Source organism: Delphinus delphis, chromosome 6, assembly GCF_949987515.2.
Source record: "Delphinus delphis chromosome 6, mDelDel1.2, whole genome shotgun sequence".
NCBI lineage: Eukaryota > Metazoa > Chordata > Mammalia > Artiodactyla > Delphinidae > Delphinus > Delphinus delphis.
The window spans coordinates 19,582,797-19,602,379 of record NC_082688.1 but is presented as its reverse complement, the minus strand read 5'-3'; the positions used below and the strand labels follow the sequence as shown (position 1 = coordinate 19,602,379).

At 51.1% G+C, this 19,583-nt stretch overlaps 1 protein-coding gene across 1 annotated transcript in view; it reads right to left on the bottom strand.

Annotated features, from left to right (window-relative positions):
- Positions 1 to 19,583, bottom strand: part of AKNA (AT-hook transcription factor) — a 42,681-nt gene that overhangs the window by 11,377 nt on the left and 11,721 nt on the right. The window contains exons 5-15 of the mRNA XM_060014268.1: positions 15,429 to 15,585; positions 14,594 to 14,748; positions 11,612 to 11,671; positions 9,454 to 9,581; positions 8,773 to 8,980; positions 7,333 to 7,487; positions 7,056 to 7,232; positions 5,974 to 6,220; positions 5,002 to 5,108; positions 4,160 to 4,371; positions 2,172 to 2,334 (exon numbers count right to left, since the gene is read on the bottom strand). Coding sequence (XP_059870251.1) covers positions 2,172 to 2,334; positions 4,160 to 4,371; positions 5,002 to 5,108; positions 5,974 to 6,220; positions 7,056 to 7,232; positions 7,333 to 7,487; positions 8,773 to 8,980; positions 9,454 to 9,581; positions 11,612 to 11,671; positions 14,594 to 14,748; positions 15,429 to 15,585 — 1,769 coding nt within the window. The remainder of the gene's footprint in view (positions 1 to 2,171; positions 2,335 to 4,159; positions 4,372 to 5,001; positions 5,109 to 5,973; positions 6,221 to 7,055; positions 7,233 to 7,332; positions 7,488 to 8,772; positions 8,981 to 9,453; positions 9,582 to 11,611; positions 11,672 to 14,593; positions 14,749 to 15,428; positions 15,586 to 19,583) is intronic.

Here is a 19,583-nt window from a genome sequence, read left to right as displayed (position 1 = left end):
GGGAAGCCCCCAAACACAGCCCAACCTGGGATTGGCGTGGTATCTCACGAGCCACTAGCATCTTGGGAGTAAATCCTGTTTGCATTTCTCCCCGATCGGTCCCTGAATCTCTAGGGTCTCATTCTGAGGGTGTCGCTGGCACTGCAGCAGCCAATTCTACCCAGACACTGCTACACACAAACCCCCCTATACACGGGGCATCAGAGCCCGGGCTGGGCACGGCCGTCCTCCAGGCTGAGGCAAGCTCTACGTCTACTGTTCGGACCAGCTTCCGGGGTGAGGGCTCCCCTCAGGTTTAGTTCTTGCCTGGTGGCCCCTGGACTCTTGGGGGAGTGTCTCCTGGTGCCGGCTTCAGCAGACATCAGCCTTCAGATGGGTGCACAGAGGAGGCAGGAGACCTCCCTCTGGCTGTGGCCTGGCGCTGTGTGCGTCTAAGGGCAGTTGGTTCCCCTGGCAATTCCCAGGGCAACGCTTGTTGGGGTTTCCAAGGCAAACCATGAGGGTAGCGGCTGCAGGAGAGTGAGAACTCCGGTCACCAGTTAACCCCTGAAAGGCAGGGCTGAGGCCCCGTGATGGGTGCAGGACTGGGGCGGCTCTGGCTCCCTGTCCAGGCCAAAGGCCGCTGAACGAGAGCCTGGGATTTGGAATACCCCGTTAGGCGTCACTTGTCCTCTCTGGCTTGTTTCTACCAGGATCTCGGTCTTCCTGACCTAATCCTTTAGTGACTGAGTGCCAGCTGGCACCTATAAGTCATCTTTCCCTGCAATTTTACTCCCCCTTCCTAGGTTCCCCATCTCCGCATCAGCATCCAACTGGTTGGCCAGCCAACAATCTGAGTCATTCTAAACCTTTCTCTTTCCCTGAACACCCCAAAAGTTAACCAACTCCTAAGTCCTGTGGGCCCAATGCCTAATTATCTCTTTTCAAATGCACCTCCCTTCCCTCCCCACTGGCCCCATAACCTCTCTCCTGGGTGCGGCAGGCTTCTCAGCAATCCCCTGGCCTCTATTCTCACCCTCACAGTGGTCAGAGAATTCTTTCTAAAACGTAAACCCAACCACGCCTCTCCCTGGCTTAAAGCCTCCCTCATTGTCCTTAGGTGAGACTTTCTACATTCATGAATATTCAGTGAGCACCTTTCCTGAGCAGAGCCATCATCCAAACTTCTAACCACATGTGTCTGAGGCCCTCCAAGGTCTCCCCCAGGTCTCCCTGTCTTCCTCTCTGCTTTTGTTGTTTCACAGCCCACCTCATACTTGAGGATCCGGCTATAATAAACATTTGGTGCCTAAAAGGTGGCAGGCACTCTCTCACCTCTAGGCCTTTGCACATGCTGTTCCCTCTGCTGGGATATTCTTCCATCTCTCTTCCTTCCGGTCTCAGCTGAGACACCACTTCCTCCAGGAAGCCCTCCCTGAAGCCTCTGACTGGGCTAGATGCCCCTTCTCTGTGCTCCCACAGTCCTTCAGCCCTGTGCCATCATACTGGGGGTGCAACCACCTGTTTCTTGGTCCGTCCTACAAGATGGTGAGCCTTACGAGCTCAAGGACTGTCTTGCCCACCATTGTATTCCCAGGGGCTGGCATACTGTAAGTAAATAAGCCTCTCATTCCCCTGTAGATATCAGAGGAGACTGCAGGAGTGAACTTACTCAACTCAGGCCTGGAAGCCAACACCCCACCCCAACAAAGGCCTGTGATTGATTATTGGCCAAAAGCTACTCAGAGGAGAAGTAAGAGGACTGACTAATCTCTTTTCCCATTTCTGTTTAATGAAGCAAGGAGAAAACTTTCTCAGTAGAAAAACTGCACTTGGATTAAAAATTAAAAATTGAAAAAATTGTCCCTTCTCAGTTCATACGATGAATGCGTAAACTGCAGAAAACACACCCCTGGGAAGTGCAGACCTGTCTTGGAAGGGAAATGTTGAGGGACAGGCAGAGGGGTCTTAGCACCAGCAAGGTGAACCTCTAGGTCATTTCCCACCAGCTGGAGAAGCGTCCTCAGAATCTAGATCAATGACATCCCACAGGAGCAGCCCTGAGCTGGGAGGCAGGATGCCTGGGTCCGTCTGGCCTCAGCACAGCCACCACTGGATGGAGACCCTAGAAAGCCCGTGCTTCCCGGCTCTATGATGAGCTTGAATCCGCAGCGCCCAAGTATGCAACTTACTCTCGCCCCGTCCTGGTGAGGAGGAAGGTGGAGGTGGTCTCTGCGGGCCCATGGGGTGGAGCGGCAGCTGCAGGGGCCAGGGTCGGGGGTGGGCTGATTGTCGCGCCATGGGGGAGCTGCTCAGAAAGCTGCTTTCGGCCCTTGAACTCTGAGCCAGGGACCACTAGGGAGGCAGAAAGGGGTCAGAGTGAGTTCACACAGAGAGGACCCTTGAAGTGAGAACCTGTGCGGGTGGAAGGGTGCTGGGGGTGAAGAGATGGGGCCCGGCTGAGGTCATGAATGAGGCTCCTATCGAGGTCGATGACCCTCAAAACAGGAAGAAGATGTGGTTTTTGCTGGGAGCAAAGCGGACCTGCAGAGCTGTTTATAACTAGATTTCCCTCCACCATCCACCATTTCGGCATCAGATCCAAGTCTCCAGGGCCTTCCCCCTACAAAGAGGCCCCTGCTCCTCCACGAGGGCCCCCAGACTCTGCATCACCAGGCTGCTCTGGGACTGGCTTCGGAGCCTCACCTCCCTCTGCAATTAGTCACACCTTTGCCTGTGTGCATGTTTCCTGGGGGAGCATTCAAAACTTTAACTAGCCTCTCAAAGGGATGGGTGACCAGAGGTTACAAACCACTCATCTGGCCCATGCATTAAAACAATGAGCCCTTGGAAGACTAATCAGCAACATATAAAGGAACAAACTATCAATTCATGGAGCAATCTAGATGAGTCTCCAGGAAAGTATGCTGAGTGAAAAAGAAGCCAATCCCAAAAGGTTACATATTATACGATTCCATTTCTATAACGTTCTTGAAACGACAAAATTACAGAAATGGAGAACAGATTAGTGGTTACCAGGAGTTAAGGAGGGGGTGACTGTGTCTATAAAAGGGCAACATGAGGGACCCTGAGATGGTGGAAATGTTCTGTGTCTTGACTGAATCCATGTCAATATCTGGTTGTGACATTGCTCTATGGTTTTGCAAGATATTATTATTGGGAAAAACTGGGGGAAGGATCTCTGTGTATTATTTCCTACAACTGCATGTGACTAATTAATTAAACTTTTAACTAAAGTTAAATTTCAAATTTTTAAATGGTGAACCTTAAGATGCAGAGCTAATCTGAGAACAGTGGTTACCTTTGGGAGGTGTGGGAGTGACTGGGAAGGGCTTGAGGGGGGTCTGGGCTTCTAATCGTGTTGAGTTTCTTGGTCTGTGGTCACTTCGAGAAAATTCTTCAATTTATATTCTTTCCTGTATGTTTTATTTCAATAAAAAGTTCACAAGCATTTTTTAAAGGTAAAAAATGAAATCACAGATTTTATAGACACAGTGTTCATGACACGGTGTTTAGTGAAAAAAAGGAGGTTACTGGGACTTCCCTGGTGGTCCAGTGGTAAAGAATCCACCTTCCAGTGCAGGGATGTGGGTTCGATCCCTGGTCGGGGAACTAAGATCCCCACATGCTGGGGGGCAACTAAGCCTGCGCGCCACAACTACTGAGTTCGTGCGCCTCAATGAGAGAGCCCGCGTGCCGCAAACTACAGAGGTCACATGCTCTGGAACCCGCGCACCACAACGAGAGAGAGAAAACCCGCACGTCACAACTAGAGAGAAGCCCACGCCACAACGAAGACGCTGTGTGCTGCAACTAAGATCCGATGCAGCCAAAAAAAAAAAAAAAAGGAGGTTATTAAACATTCACGTATAATATCCCATTTCCGTTTTAAGTATTTGTAAATAAACACACACACACTGACAAAGAAAACAGCTCACAGGTTCTACACCAAAATGTCAGCAGTGACGGTTTTTAGCTTATTATTTTTTCTTTTGTTCCCTTTTGTCCACCTTACCTGCAATTTCAAATTTTCCTACAATGAACCTGTAAGATATTTTGCATCTAAAGGGTAATGCAAGTTTTCTTACGGATTTGATTTTTTTAACCCATGCAATCCAGCCACCCCCAGGTTCTGGCCAACCCAGATGCATCCACTCACCCATCTCAGCCGCCAGTGCCCGCTCCAGGCAGAAGCTGGGTGCCCTCTGCCCGAGAGGACCGTCCTGGCCAGGTGGGAGCCTCTGGGCTCGGCTCCTGGGTATGATGGGCTCAGAGGCTCTTCTGGGTACCGGAAGACCCCTGGTCTGGCGGTGGGAGGTTGCATCTCGGGGCACAGACGGAGTGAAAGACTGGGCTAATGTCCCTCGGGTGCTGGGAGACCATGGAGGGAGAGACACGCTGAGGTCACACAGAAGGAGGTCACAGCCGCTGAGACCCTCCACATGCTAAACCATGAACTCCTGACCTTTGCGACTTGGCACCCCTGGCAATACAGTATTTCTGAGGATGCACCCCCATTATACATGCATTTTCTTTATAAACTGCAGAAGTGTACATCTGCCTACTCACACAAAATTATAAAGCTCAACTTGGTTTTCAGATAATATACAAAGAAATAACATTTGTAACCCTTCCTTCCCAGGCAGCCCTGGGTAGCCCGAGGGGCCTGCATCCAGCTTTGGAGACCATCACTCTACCTGGTGGCTCTGTCACGCCACCCTCCCTACAGACCTTATTCATTCACCATTTCATCATTCATTTGCCCAACAAATATTTATTTCCCAGTCTGTCGATGATGGGCGGAGTGACACTGGGCAAGTCGCTTTCCCTTTCTGAACCTTAGTTCCCCTCTATCAATAAGACAGGGGAAATGAACCATCCTTGGGGGGATGAAGTGTGGGCTCTGAGAACGCCCAGGCCATCTGTCCCTGTTCTGAGCTCACAGGCACTCTGATTCTCAGGCTATCTCAGGTGTGTACACTGATGGGGTCCCCAGGATACCTGATCTGGGAGAACCGGTGCTCTGGGGTCTGAGTGAGGGGCGACACTCTGCTGGTTTCTGAGCCCACAAAGCCACTGTCTGTCTCGGGGGATGCCATCCAGGGCTCCTGAAAGAGACAGCGTCCCTTCAAATTGGAGAAATGTGCTTGAGACACACTGCGAAACCCTTCCCAAGTCCTGGCCTGGGCCTTACATTCCAGAGGCTCACAGACAGGGAGGCTGGCCCAGATCCCAGCAGCCGGGCCCAGGGGGTGAGGGTCCTGCAGCACGAGCACCCAGCCAACCTCAGGGACTCCACGCCCCGAGAAGACCCTGAGTAAGTCCCGCTTCCCTGAGAAGTGGGAGCCAGGGCCCTTGGGAGAGAGATTGAGATATCCTGAGTTGAGAACAGAAAGAGGAGCAGAAACGTCCCGTGGCGGGAATGGGATTCTCATGTCCACACGGCTTCCGGGCTGGGCCTGGAACACCTTGGTCCTACCTGACTGCAGAAATGCCCGGGCCTGATAAATTGGGAAAATAAACTTGATCAAATACGCACACCTCCAACACACTGCATCTAATGCAAGGTGCAAAGATGGCCAACAGAGAGACACGTGCGCCTGCCCTCAGTGAGTTCATGGTCGAGTACAGACTCCTTACCATGGGCTCATTAGGACTACAGGTGTGTGTGTGTGTGTGTGTGTACACAGGCATACGCATGTGTTTTTCTACGGGAGGATCCATCACATAAGTCACATTTCCACAGTGATTTGTGATTCCTGCAAATCGCAAGCTCTCAGAGGAGAAAGGGGAGCTCCTGGCGGAGGGACGGGGGTGTGGGGAGCTATGGCACAAGCCCTGAATGTTGGGCAGGACTGTGACTGGCAAGGGCAGGAGGAGCAGGCATTCTGAGCAAAGGCCTGGAGGCAGGAGGCTCCAGGACATGCAGGGAATGGCCCTGAGGCTCAGCCCATGCCCCGTGCAGACGCATACCTCCAGGTGGGGCCCGCCAGCTTGGCACGGAGACTTCGGGGGAAGGCGCTCAGAGATGCCACTTCCCTCTAGGCTGGTCAGACTGCTCTGGTGGGACTCCGCAGACTTGGTGCCCTGAGGTGGGGGGGGCCTGCTTGGGCCTGAAGGAGCTGCCTCAGCTTTGTCCAGGCCCTGCAGGTGCCTGTCTCTGCCCACGGATGCGTGGAAGTCTGCTGGCTTCACAGACGCCATCTGCTCCACGGTTTCCCTGGCAGGGAAGGAGAGGCACACTGGCCCTGAGCCGTGGCATGGGCTGGGCAGCCCTGTCCCGGTAGCCACACAGTCTAGGGCACAAGCTCTGGAGTCAGGAACCCCTGCGTGCCCACGCTGGTTCCGCCACCCTCTCGCTGTGTGACCTTGGGCAAGGCACCTCCCCTCTCTGAACCTCATTTTTCTCAACTGTAAAATGGGGATGCCTACAAAACCCACCCTATACAGTGCAGCAGAAACAGTGTGGAAAGAGATGCGCTAAAGCATCCTTTCCCAGGCTTCTGGAATTGTCTTCCGTCTTCGCCCTTCCAGACACTTCCATCAACTTTTTCAATCTACTCAAAAAGACTTTATGTCACTGTTATAAACAGAAGACCGGTATTTTGTGTTACAAATAGAAACTAACTTTGCAAATAAATACAAGGAACATGAAAACAATATTATCATAGTCCAGATAGATCCTGTTGCTTAGTGAAGGCTCTGGGCCTGAGGCCTGCTTGTTTTCTCTCTCTTTCTCTCTTTTTAAAGGAAGATCAAGAGAGGCACTGAAGACATAATGGCCCTAACTGAGATTCCTCCTTGATGTCCATGGAATGTCTGAGACTGACAAGGGGAGTAATGCTATTTAATGCTGCATCTGTCCTACCAGAAACCTCGTCCCACAACACCCAATCATTTCAAATGCTATCAGTGGCGTATGTTGCGCGTTTTAGAGAGACACTGAGCTACAGGTCAGGAAGGCCGTTTCTGAACTGTCTAGCTCACTATGACAATTTCCACCCCTGCGGTTTCTGAGCTGGTGTGGGACAAGCGGGGAAGGCTCATTGACATACTCGACGGGGCCCCCGTGACTTCTCTCAGCCTGTGCTGGGGGCTGTCTGGTGGGGAGCCTGGTGGCCGCTGCTTTTCCTGGAGCTGAAGCTGGCCCCTCAACTTCCAGGGTGTGGCCCTGCCCCTCCCCCTCCTCCTCCAGCCTCAGGGCTTCTGGGAGAGACTTCACACTGAGGTACCTGCAGAAGAACACAGAGGGGCGTGACTTCTGCCCAGCAGGGCCAGCAAGGTCCCACCACTGGACCCACCACCCTCGCCTCACTCCTGGTGGGCACTCACCGCTCTAGGAGGCCGTGGAAATCGTGCTCCACCCGCAGCTCCTTGTGCCCGAGCGGGGTCGGGAGGCCCAGCAGCCTGTCCTCTACTTCATTGCTGGTAGCGCTCAGATCCAAGTTCACGTGCAATGGGTGGAGGCCAGCGCTGATGGCGTCGAGCTGGGGCCAGAAAGGAGGAGGGGCAGAGATTCAGCAGACATCTGAGACCACCTTTTAAGGACCCACCTTATGCCAGGCTCATGCTGGGTGCCAAAGAGTAAGAAATAGGTTAGGTTCACTAACCTATCATCCTTTTACGTGTGCACAAGTAGGGACTGGGTCATGCGACCTTTGACACTGACTGCCACTGATGGAGCCCCTGCTACGTGCCAGGCGCTGTACAGACATCACTTCACAACAATCCCACCAGTACCTAGGTTATTACAACCCATTTCACAGACAGGTAACTGAGGCTCAAATGATTTGCCTAAAGTCACACAGAAGTGAGAGGCAGAGCCTAGATTTGAACCCAGATTTCCATTCCAACATGGACACCCAGCCCCTCAAAACACCTTCACCATGGGAGCAGGGGAGCCCCTCAAGATGACGCACTCGAGATAATTGCCTCTCATGGGGTTGCGACGTGGGCTAGAGAGAATTCTACAAAGCCCCTTCCATGTACAGCCCTTCTCTAGTGTCGCCACCTCTGTGAATAGTCCCCATATTCACCCAGGACTAAAAGTTAGAAGCTTGGAGGTCATCGTTTGCTCCTTTCCTCTCATCACCAATCGAAGTCCAGTCAAATGTACCTTCTAAACCTCTCTCAAGTCCATGCACGTCTCTCCATCTGCCCCACCACCTCCCCGCTTCTGACCTACCTGCAAATCCTCTGGTATCTTCTCCTGCTGAAAAACCCAGCAGAGTTTAAGACCATCCCCTTGATGTGACCCACACATGTACATCCTGAGGCCCCTGCCTGCCTCCCCAGCCTCCTCCCCTCTCCTGCCTGTCTCCCCTGACTCTTAGACCCCTCCTCAGGGTCCATACTCTAACCACAGGGCCTTTGCACAGGCTGTTTTTCCTGCTAGATGGCTTTTCTGCACCTAGTAATTCCTACTCACCCTCAGATCTCATTTAAACATTACTTCCTCAAGGAAAGTTTCTCTGACCCCCTAAACTCAGATATGTTACCCTGTTATCTACTCTCATAGAACCTCATAATTCTCCTTCACAGCACTGATCAAAATTATAGTTAAGTAACCGGGTAACTAGTTCAACTAGACAGAAAACTCCATGAGGGTACAGGCCACCTATTATTTCAGTTGTTTTCTACTGAATTCCCACCATGTGTCATGAGTCTTGGCACATGGTACAAACTTCTCAGATATGTCATGAAGAAGTTAATGAATGGAGAAAACAGTGAATGAATGAAGGAACAGTCCAATACGGTTGGGCAAAGAGGTACCTCAGGGCAGAGGGTCTGGATGGCGGGCGTGGGGGCTTGCTCCAAAGGAGGGGACAGGCCCGTTGGCTGGAGGGGGGAGGGCACAGCTGGGGAGCTGTCCAGAGCCAAGTCTGACCCGGCTGGCTCAGGTTCCTGCTGGTTCTGGTCTATGTGGTCCTTCAGCTCATCCAGGCGAACTCCCAGCTGGAATATCTCTGCCTCCAGCTCCCTGGAACGAGGAAACATCAGGCAGGTCTGGGAGGCTGTGCTTCAGAGCAGAGGCCCCAGAGATGCCCGTGGAGAGTGCATCTGACATCATAATCTAGATTATGTGGAGAGCAAAATCAACAAGGTGAAAGTGGACGCCGCTGGGAATAAGGAGGCCTCAGCCTGAGTCCCCTTCTGCCACCATCTGGCTGCAGGAGCTTGAGTAAATCCCTGCCCCCTCTGGCCTCAGTTTCCCCATTGTCCAATGAGGGCCTTTATAACTCTTATCTCCAAGGTCACTTCTCATTGAAGGGAGTTCCAAAAGGACACAAATCTCAGCCTTCAAGTATCCCCCATCTGGACATGTTGTTAGTTGGGATAGGACTTCTCCCTGTTCCCCTAGTGTGTGAATTATGAGGACAAACTGTCCCCTTCCTGGTGGGAACCCAGGGCCTGACCCTTCTGTCCTTGGAGGCCTCTCTCCCCAGAATGTACCTGCCGGGATCAAATCTCCCGGGCGTCCCCGTGGAGCCGGCAAGCTGCTGGCCCAGGTGTTGCTCCCTGCAGGCCTTCAGATATTCCTCCTCCAAGGCCGCGTGGACAGCCTTTAGCTGCTGGAAGACCTGAAACCAGACAGGCCAGGAAGACTTGAGTGCCCAGCCCCCGTGGGCTCCATCCTTGCAGACACAGTGGACAAGACAGCTCTTTGGGGGAGGGGAGGGGCGTGGGACTCCGGGACTGTGGAGGCCTCCAGGCCCCGGAATATCTGGAAGGCTGGGGTTGGTACCCTCTGGAGGCTGCTCACTCTGGTCAATCTCCCTGCCATCAGACTGGTATGGCAGAGGCATGGCTTAGAGCACTGGCACCAGCCCTGGCACCAGCCCCGGAGGGTACCAGTCCTTCCTGGGTAGACCTACAAGAACCCAATGTTCCATGATGGTCATAGTGTCAAATGTGCTGTCACTATACCCCCATAAGGACCTAGTACCTGAGACACCTTAGATCCTCATCCTCGATTCTCAGAACAGTGGATTTTGGAACATTAGTCGTTCTTTTCCCAAATCCTTATAGATTATCACAACAGATGGTATTATCATCACCATCATACTGTTGATAATGATAACTAACATTTATGAGCACTGAGCTCTATCTAAAGCCCTTTGCATTATGCATTTAATCCTCAACATAACCCTAATGAGAGGGGTAATTTATCATCTTCATTTAAACAGGATGAAACTACAGCACAGAGAGATTAATTAAGTCAGTGAAGGTCACACAGTGGGTGAGAAAGTTGTAGAGTCAGGATATGAACCCAGGCCCTCTAGCTCCAGAGCTCATGGTCCCAACGATTATGCTAGGTCCCCACGGTAAACACAATCGTAGCTAACTCATGGGAGGTTAAAACTATGGGAGGTGGGCTCACTATCCCTGGCTTTTTATCATCCTCATCTCACTCACCCTATGCTGACAACAGACTGAGGCCAAGGACAACCTAGAGTCTAGCCCCCAGTCAAACTTTATCTTCCAACAGCTCTCAATCTCCCTGCATATGCGGGAATCAGGAGAGGGGGAAGAAAAAGAATGGTTTTGATTTTCAAGGTCCTTGATCATCCACTCAGTGAGATAATACAGTCCATATCACATTTTGTAATTGGAGAATGTGTGTAACGTCTATATAGTAACATAATGCTTAGTAACATAACATTAACAGTAAAAACTATCAAACCAACTGCGTTGCATTTGCCCTACTCACCCTCCCTCAGCTCCTCTCCCCACCCGGCTCTGCGCCTGGGGCATCAGCTGGTTTCCCCTGCGGCCTGTCTAGGGGAGGCATCTATTAGAGGTCACAGGGTGGGAGGAAAGGGACCTGGGAGGGAACTGCTCCGGGCAGGCGCTAGTCCCTGGGCTTCCCTGTCCCTGGTCGGGCTCCCTGAGGCTGCTGCCCACACCCCAGTTAATAGTCCCTTCACGGATCCCTACACCCGCAGCTTTGAGAGCTCCATCTTCTTGGGACCCTGGCTGATGCATCAGAAATCTAAATTTTATATATGACCACAGTTATCTAGAAATACGAGAGCCCAGAAGGAAATAAGCCAATAATGGTTAGATTAGGGGTTTCTTTCCCTTTTCCCCCCAGTTTTCATTTTAGCAATTACTTTTATAATAAGGAAAATTATAAAAAGAAAAGGCCTTTTCCTGGTTGCCGACAGGCAATATAATCCGTGGGAAGCTGTGCAGGGCAACGATTAAGACCCTGGACTTGGGAATCAGACAGACCTGGGTCTGGGCTGTGCCGTCTACTGGCTGTGTGGCCTTCCAGCTGCCTCTCTGGGCTCCAGCTCATCCCAGTTAAATGGGGGTGAGGACTGTGACTGCCTTGCCGGATTTTTATGGTGATAAAATGAAATAATGTACATCAAGGGCTTACCACAGTGCCTGGCACACCAGCATCTTTGCTTAATAAATGGTGACTATTGTGATATAATGATCATTATCATGGAAAGCTAATCAGGGGCTGTTTGTTCTAAAAGGAGACACGATGTCTGGGATTCTCTGGTCTGTCTTACAGCAAACGAGGCTTCAGAGCCTGTGCCATGGGAGACAGAGCAGCTGTCTTGGCAGCTCCAAGGGCATCTCTTGAAGTGGGCAGTACCTTGAGCTGGTCCTGGGGTGTCAGCTGTCCTGCTTGCAGCAGTTCTACAAAGGACTCCACCTGGGAATTGGAAAGGGAAGGAAACACGCTCCATTAATCCAGACTCAGAAGGTAAGTCCTACAGACTCCCACACTTAGCCACAGTCACGCTTTGGTGCGGAGAGCTGGGCCCTGCCTTGGGATGTGGGTTTTCTGACAAGCACGGAGAGGCGGGCGCCAGAAAATTTCCACCACTGGCCTGAGCCACGGCAGCCTTGGGAAGAATCAAAGTGGAACCTCCAGGAATTTATTGACAGCAAAGCGCACTTACTCCTGTGCATGAAACCTACGGCAGCGTGGTGGGCATGGGGCAACAGGAAACAGTCTGAATGCCTATCTGTGGAACGGTATGCAGCCATCCAGAAGATGAGGGCACGTGTGTGTATTCTCATGTGTAAATGCCTTCAAGACCTACTTTTCAGCATCAAATCAAGGTACAGGACAGTGCTTATGGTAGGCTACCATCTGTATAAGATACGGAGAGAACAAAGAAGGAAAAATACAAACACAGTTGCTTATGTACTATAAACTATCTCTAGAAGGTATACTATAAACTATCTCTAGAAGGATGCAAGAGACTAAAATATTAATTGCTTCTAGGGAGGAGAACTGGGTGGTGGGCGGGTACAAAGATGGGAGGAAGGTTTTCTACTATATGTATCCTCTGAACTTTGAACAAAGTGAATTTACTGCCTACCCAGAAATATTCAAATTTGGGACATTAAGAAAGTCAGGCTAGGGCTTCCCTGGTGGCGCAGTGGTTGAGAGTCTGCCTGCCGATGCAGGGGACGCGGGTTCGTGCCCCGGTCCGGGAGGATCCCACATGCCACGGAGCGGCTGGCCCTGTGAGCCATGGCCGCTGAGCCTGCGCGTCCGGAGCCTGTGCTCCGCAACGGGAGAGGCCACAATAGTGAGAGGCCCGCGTACCGCAAAAAAAAAAAAATTTGCAAGCAAAGTTATTAAGTTTATATTCAATTACTGCAAAATTTGAGTCAGGACATTCTCCCTGACACCACATTTGAAAATAAATTTAAAAAAAAAAAAAGTCAAGGTATATTATAGTGTACATACTCATGTGACCATTTCTATAAATGCATGTGTGTGCATTAAACATTTTGCATGAAGCAGAAGGGCAAGAGGGGAAGAAAAGATTTCACTGAATATATTCTTTGTCCTGTGTGAGGGTCTTTACCATGGGTATCTATTACTGTTACAAAAATTTTTTTAATTAGAAAAAAATGGCAAAGACAATTTGGAGATTTTTAGCATTTCTAGGAAAGCTCTAGATCAGTGCCAAAATATAACCTAGAAATTTACCTAATATAATTACATTATATAATTTATATAACATAAAATAGAAATGTGATGCAAGCTGCATATGTAATTTAAAAGTTTCCAGGAGCCATACTAAAACTGTGAAAAGACACAAGTGAATTAATTTTAATAATATATTTTATAAACCTAAAATATTATTTTGACATGTAATCAGTGTAAAAAAATATATTGAAAATTTTATCTTCTTTTTGTTGCACAAAGTCTTTGAAAGCCGGTATGGGTTTTACACTTACAGAACGTCTCAATTTGGAGTGGCCACATGTCCAGTACTCACTAGCCACCTGACCAGTGGCTCCTGTATGGACAGGGCAGCCTGGATCATTAGGGGTCAGCTGATGCCCCAGCTGGTGCTCAATGTGGTGACCTTGGCTTTGCTTTACTTTAGAGCACACAGGACAAGGAGGAGAAACATCTCTCCAGTTACAGGACCCAGAATGGCGGTGATTGGCGGTGATAAAAAGGAATAAAGTTCATGCTGCTACAACGTGGATGAGCCTTGAAAACATTATGCTAAGTGAAAGAAGCCAGACACAAAAGGGCAAATGCTACATGAATCCATTTATAGGAAACGTCCAAAACAGGTAAACCCAAAGAGACAGAAAGTAGATGCGCAGCTGCCAGGACCTGGGGGGAAGGGGACTGGGGGGCGACTGCTCAATGCATACGCAGTTCCTTAGTGGGCGATGAAAATGTTCTAAACTTGATGGTGTTGATGGCTGCACAGCTGTGAATATACTAAAAGCCACTGAAGCATTAACTTTAAATGACTGAATTGTATGTTATGTGAATTATATCTCAATAAAGATGTTACAAACAAGAAAGAAGGAAAGGAAGGAAGGAAGGGAAGAAAGAATGGTGGTGTTTCTTTGAAAGAATTTGTTTTATGGACATGGTGATGTATGTATCGCATTTCCCTTTCTGCATTGACAACTAGGAAGCTCAAAACCAAATGTGAATCTGATAAAGCATTCAGGGTCCAGCAGAGCATTTTGTTTCTTCACTTCTCCCTAAGTTCCTTTTATTTTTTTCCTATCTTTACTTCCCCTTTGCCCCAGTTTCCTCACTTCCATTTTCAGAATGTGGTTACAATGCATGTATTTTCTAAGCTGCTTTAAAGTACTTTTGGAATAAGGCCAAGTGTATAGTTATAAACAGACCTGCAAACAATTCATAGTTATTTGGATGAAAATATAAAGGCCCCTTGAGAAGTGACTGAGGGTTGATTTCCATAACGAAAGGAACTAAGGAAGTGAGGTGATCTATCCTAAAGAGGAAAAGGTAGAGTGGAGGTTCCATAACCCTTCCAGAATCCTGAAGAAGCAGGGAGTCTCCCCCAGAAGTGAAACCGGAGGTAGTTTCAAGCACAATTGGAGAGACTTTGATGAGACACAACGCCAAAAAGGGAGTTAAACCTAGCACTGGGTGAGAAGGAGGAGGCTGGAGCTAGGAGGTCCCTAAAACCAGGGTCAGGGAGGCTCTGTTCCTAGTTAGCTCCATTAGGGGAATAACGAGTGAGCCTCGTAGACAGCCCCTCATCCAAGCGGGCAGAGGCTCCGCTTTCTCCAGGTGAGTCCCATCTCTCGTGGGCAAAGCTGGGGTTCCACTCACCTTGGCCAGGAACCGACTGGCCCGAGAAGTCAGTTCCTGGGCCTGCTCCGCTGAGGGCTGGTCCTGGGCGATGCCCGGGTCGTCCGGAAGCCACCCTAGGGCGGGTGTGCTGGGGGGCGAGGAGGGGTTCAGGTCTCCTTCAGCTGATGGCCACCCTGGAATATACAACCACTAAATGCTGGGGCCAAGAACAGTCCTTCCTGGGGCTGAGGGACAGTTGCTGAACCTCGAATCCACCACCTCCATCCTCGAATGAAAACTCAGCCATCTCACGATCGTGCCGTCTTCACAGCGACCTGAGGGAGGGGCCTGGGCAGTGTTGTCCCCATTTATTTATATAGGAGAGAACAAGGTGTGGGTCAGCCCCGGATGACACAGCTAGAGCCAAGCCAGGCCTCTGGGTTTCCAGTCAATAGTGTGGGCTCCAACTCGGAAAGATGTGGGTTCAAATGCCGACCCTCCCCCATAGCAGTGTGACCTTTTACATGTCCTCACCTCTCTGAGCCTCGGTCTCCTTGACTGTCAGTGGGGTAACACCAGTGGGGACCTCACCGGGTGAGGGCTCTACAGTGACGATGCTCTTTGTCATACAACTCGTCCGAGATCACACAGCTGCTAGGTGGCAGAGCTAGGGCTTCGCCCAGGCTGCTCTGGCTCAAAGCAGACACTTTCTACATCTCCATTTGACCTCTTCAAGTCACAGGGCCCAGAGAGGGGCCTCACCTCCCTCCCTCCCCTGGCCTGAAGCCAGTGCCACCCCAGGGTGAACCAAGTGTCCCTAGAGCAGGGTTACAACAGAGGAGCCCTTCAGCCACATCTCCTCTCCCAGACTCACCTGAAGCCTCAGAGGTCTGCAGGCCCTTGGCGGGGCCTGGCCACCGCTCTACAGAGTGGGGCTGTGGGATGGTGAAGGACAAGACCTTGGTCCCCTGGGGCATCGTCCCCGTGTGGATGCTGTGGCTGGGCTGGGGCGGGTCCAAGTACAGGTTCACCTTTAAGGGAGGAGAGGCACAGCAGAGCCAAGGGTTGGAGCCAACCCACCCAAAAGGCCTCACCTTCATTCATGCCATCATTCAGGCGCTCAACAAACATGCCTTTGTATAATAAATAATACCTTTTAGTGGAACCCTTGGGTGGGGGCCAAACACTGGGCCAAGGGCTTACATATCCTTTCATGCTCTCTTTATGGCAGTCCTGAGAAGGAGGGACCATAGGCCTATCTTACAGAAGAGGGAACTGAGACTCAGAGAGGTTGAGTCACTTACTCAAAATCTCCAGCTGAAAAATCCTTGGGCTGGGATTATAACTCTGCTTTGACCCCAAAGTCTATGGTTTTCCATATTAATGATTTTATTAATAATATTTGTTATAATATACCATAATAATATTGTAATCAATCTAATATTTAACACAGAACAAGTATAATTATATTACAGTAATATAATTAATATTTGTTATTAATAAAAATATTTCCAATAATTATCATTACATTGATAATAACTGCAATTAATGACTGCGTGAATGAGTCAATCAACAAGCAAAGGAATTATCTCTCAGTTGTAGCACATCTCCAACATTTGAGGATGGATTTCATATGGTAAATAGTCTAGTGTTTGGGAGAGAAGTAGAGAGTCAGGGAGATGGCCAAGGAAGACCTTCTGAAGTTAAAGACCAAGTGGTTTAAAGCAGGGGTTGGCAACTATAGTCTGTTTGAGGGAACAAGGTTTTAGTGAACACAGCCGTGCTTGCTTGCTTTTGTATCGTCTGTGGTTGCTTTCATCCTGTAACAGCCGAGATGAGTTGCTACCATGGAGAATAGATGGCCCACAAAGCTGAAAATATTCACTATCTGGCCCTCTACAGAGAAAGTTTGCTGATCTCTGGCTTAGCGCGTGAGCTCTGCAGTGCCTGGGTTCACACTGAAGCTCTACCACCACCCTCCTCTGAGTGCTAGAGCAGCTGACTGAACTCACCTGTCTGCACAAAGTGAGGGCTCATTAAATAGCAGCCACCACCCCCACATTCATCATCATCCACATTATAACTATTACCATCACCATCATCATCACGACCACCATCATCACCACCATCACCATCACCATCATCATCACCATCATCATCACCACCACCATCATCACCACCATCACCATCATCACCACCATCACCATCACCATCACCATCATCATCACCATCACCATCATCACCACCATCACCATCATCACCATCACCATCATCATCATCATCATCACCATCATCATCACTATTACCATCATCACCACCATCACCATCACCATCATCATCACCATCACTATCACCATCATCACCACCATCACCATCACCATCACCATCATCACCATCATCACCATCACCATCACCATCATCACCACCATCACCATCACCATCATCATCACCATCACCATCATCACCATCACCATCATCATCACCATTGTCATGTATGTGGCCATCATGCAGGCAGGTCCCTAAAAAAGCTACTCTCCTATGTTGCCTCAGTGTCCCCTGGTCCTCATGACGTCAGGCTGCTTATCTTACTGCCCTCTGCTACCCTAAGTTCAGGAGTGGGCAGCTCAGGGTGGGCTCCCAGGCCCACAGAAGGCAGCCTCTCCCTGCTTAAGCTGCTCTTCACGTCCTGGCTGTGGCAGAAAAATCTATTCCAAAGTGAGGGACAATGGCTCAGCCGTGGCTGGGCCCCTGCTGCCTCCCCGCCTCTTTCAGGCCCAGCCTCTGATGAGAACAAAGCTGGATTTTAATAATCCCCTTGGCCATCTGCTCAGGCCCGCCTGTGGGGACTTGCCCACCAGCACCCCTCTCCTCCCAAGGTGACCCAAATCTGGGGGAGGCCCGGTCCTCATGCGTTCTCCCCCTGCCCCACCCATCGGCCAGCCCCAGCCCGGGTCCACCAAAGGCCCAACCTGGGGGAGCAACAGGAACAAACTGCTCTCAGCACCTCTGTTTGCACAGAGGGACCAAAGGCCCGTGCAGAGGCCCGGGAAGCGGGGAGCTGGGGTGAGTGTGGGTTTGCCGAGCTGCTCAGACTTGTCCCTCCTGGACCCGTCTCTGGTGGGCAGGACTCACCCCCAGGGCCCCCGTTTAAGCCAGGGTGTCCCACGGTGCTCGCTGAGGCTGGATTGGCTCCCTCAGGGGCGTTAAGCAGGGAAGGGTAGATGAGTGCGGGAAACACTGGGTTAAATAACTGACTAATCTCAGCACAGATGGGTTCCTCACAGCCTTTAAAATGCTAATGGGCTTTATGAATGGGGCGGGGAGTGGAGAGACTAGGAAATGCTTCCCCAACTCCTCCAAACACACAAACCTCCCTGGCGCCTCTCCTCCCTCCCCCCGCCCTCCCCCCCCCCCCCCCCCCCCCGCCTCTCCTCCCTCCCCCACATCCTTACCCTCCCCTCCCCCTCCCTCTCCCACTCCCACCCTCACCTCCACCAGGCGGCCATCAGAACACACACTTTAGGAAAGGCAGTTTTATGTCATCCCCCCTGATTCTTTCTGGGGTAATTTCCGGTCTCAGCCCCTCCAGATCCCCCTACAGCTGAGGTGGGGGACAGCAGCTGGAGGGAGGTGGCAACACAGCTGCGAATGCAGGACACCCCCATAAACTCTGGCCCTAAGCTAGTCACCGAGCAGTGACTCCTGACCAGCCCTGGCTCCCTGCCCATACCCCAGACGGGATCCAGTAGTGCCCCCCGGCCCGGCCCTGGAACTCCCTGGTCAGCTTCCCCAGTGGCAGAGCTCACAATCGTTTAGTCTGGATCTGTTAAACCTAAAAAAATAAATAAGCTGTTAAACCTAAAAAAAAAAAAAAAAAAAAAAGGGTGGGCTGTGGGCTACTGGGCTCAAACCCCAGCTCTGGTACCTACTTGTTGAGTGATCTCTCTGTGCCTCAGTTTCCCCCATGGTAAATGACTGAGGACAGTGGTCCGTACACATCATGTTTTACTATTGATATTATCACTGTAACATCATCATTCTGCCTTGTCATGCCTCTGCCACATACCCATTGCCAGGGCCCGAGCTGGGCACACCCAGGCACGGGGAAAATAGTGCCCACTCTGGAACCAGGCAAACATAGTTTAATCCCTCACTTGTAATCCCTCACAAGCCGTGGTATGTTGAGCAAACCACTCCACCTGGCTGAGCCTCAGTTTCTCTTGTGAAGAGGGTCAAATGAGATGACTCTGGCAGTGTGCTCAGCCTGGGGCCTGGTATCTTTTCACTGCTCAGCAAATGCCAGTCTCCTTCCCCTGGTCCCCACCCACTGCTGCTGCCCTAGAGCCAGGCCTGGCCTGGGTGTTTAGGGCCACATCCCCAGCCTAGGGTCCAGCCCGCCCCCTGGGGGCTCTGAGCAGAATGCAGTGGACCCCGGGGAGGTCACATCAGCCAGCTCAGCCTGGGGTAGCAGTACCGCTTCCGTCTCTGTGGAGTGGGCTCCCTGGCAAGGGCTCTGAGTAGGAAGCTGCTCTGGGGTTTCCCGAACCTTCGGGGGTAGAGTCTACAGAGCTCCGGACACAGTGAGAAGCCCGGCTGGAATCTTGGCCCCCTCGGGCTCCGTGGAGCCCGGCAAGGCCCCTCCCCACTCAGGCTGCACGTCCTCCTCAGCCCCGCCTGTACTGCTTCCCAGGGCGGGGAGAGGATCGTCCTGCTTCCGGAAGAGTCCAGCTTACCTGTGCTCACCCTTCTCTTGAGGAGAACCCTCAGGCCAAGGAATCATTTTTCCAGAAAGCAAGACCAGGTGAGCTAGTGCTGAACCATTCCTGGCCTCTCCAACCTCTCCTCCTCTGCCCCCTCACACACGCAGGGGTCTGGGTCACCAGCCAGGCTGGCGTAGGTGCATGTGGTGAGTCCCCACTGGGACAGGGGAGTGTCCGGGAGACACACACAGCTGTGCCCCCATGGTGTCCCCTGCCTGGCACACATGGGCACCCAGTGAACATCTTCATATTAATACTATTAATCATAA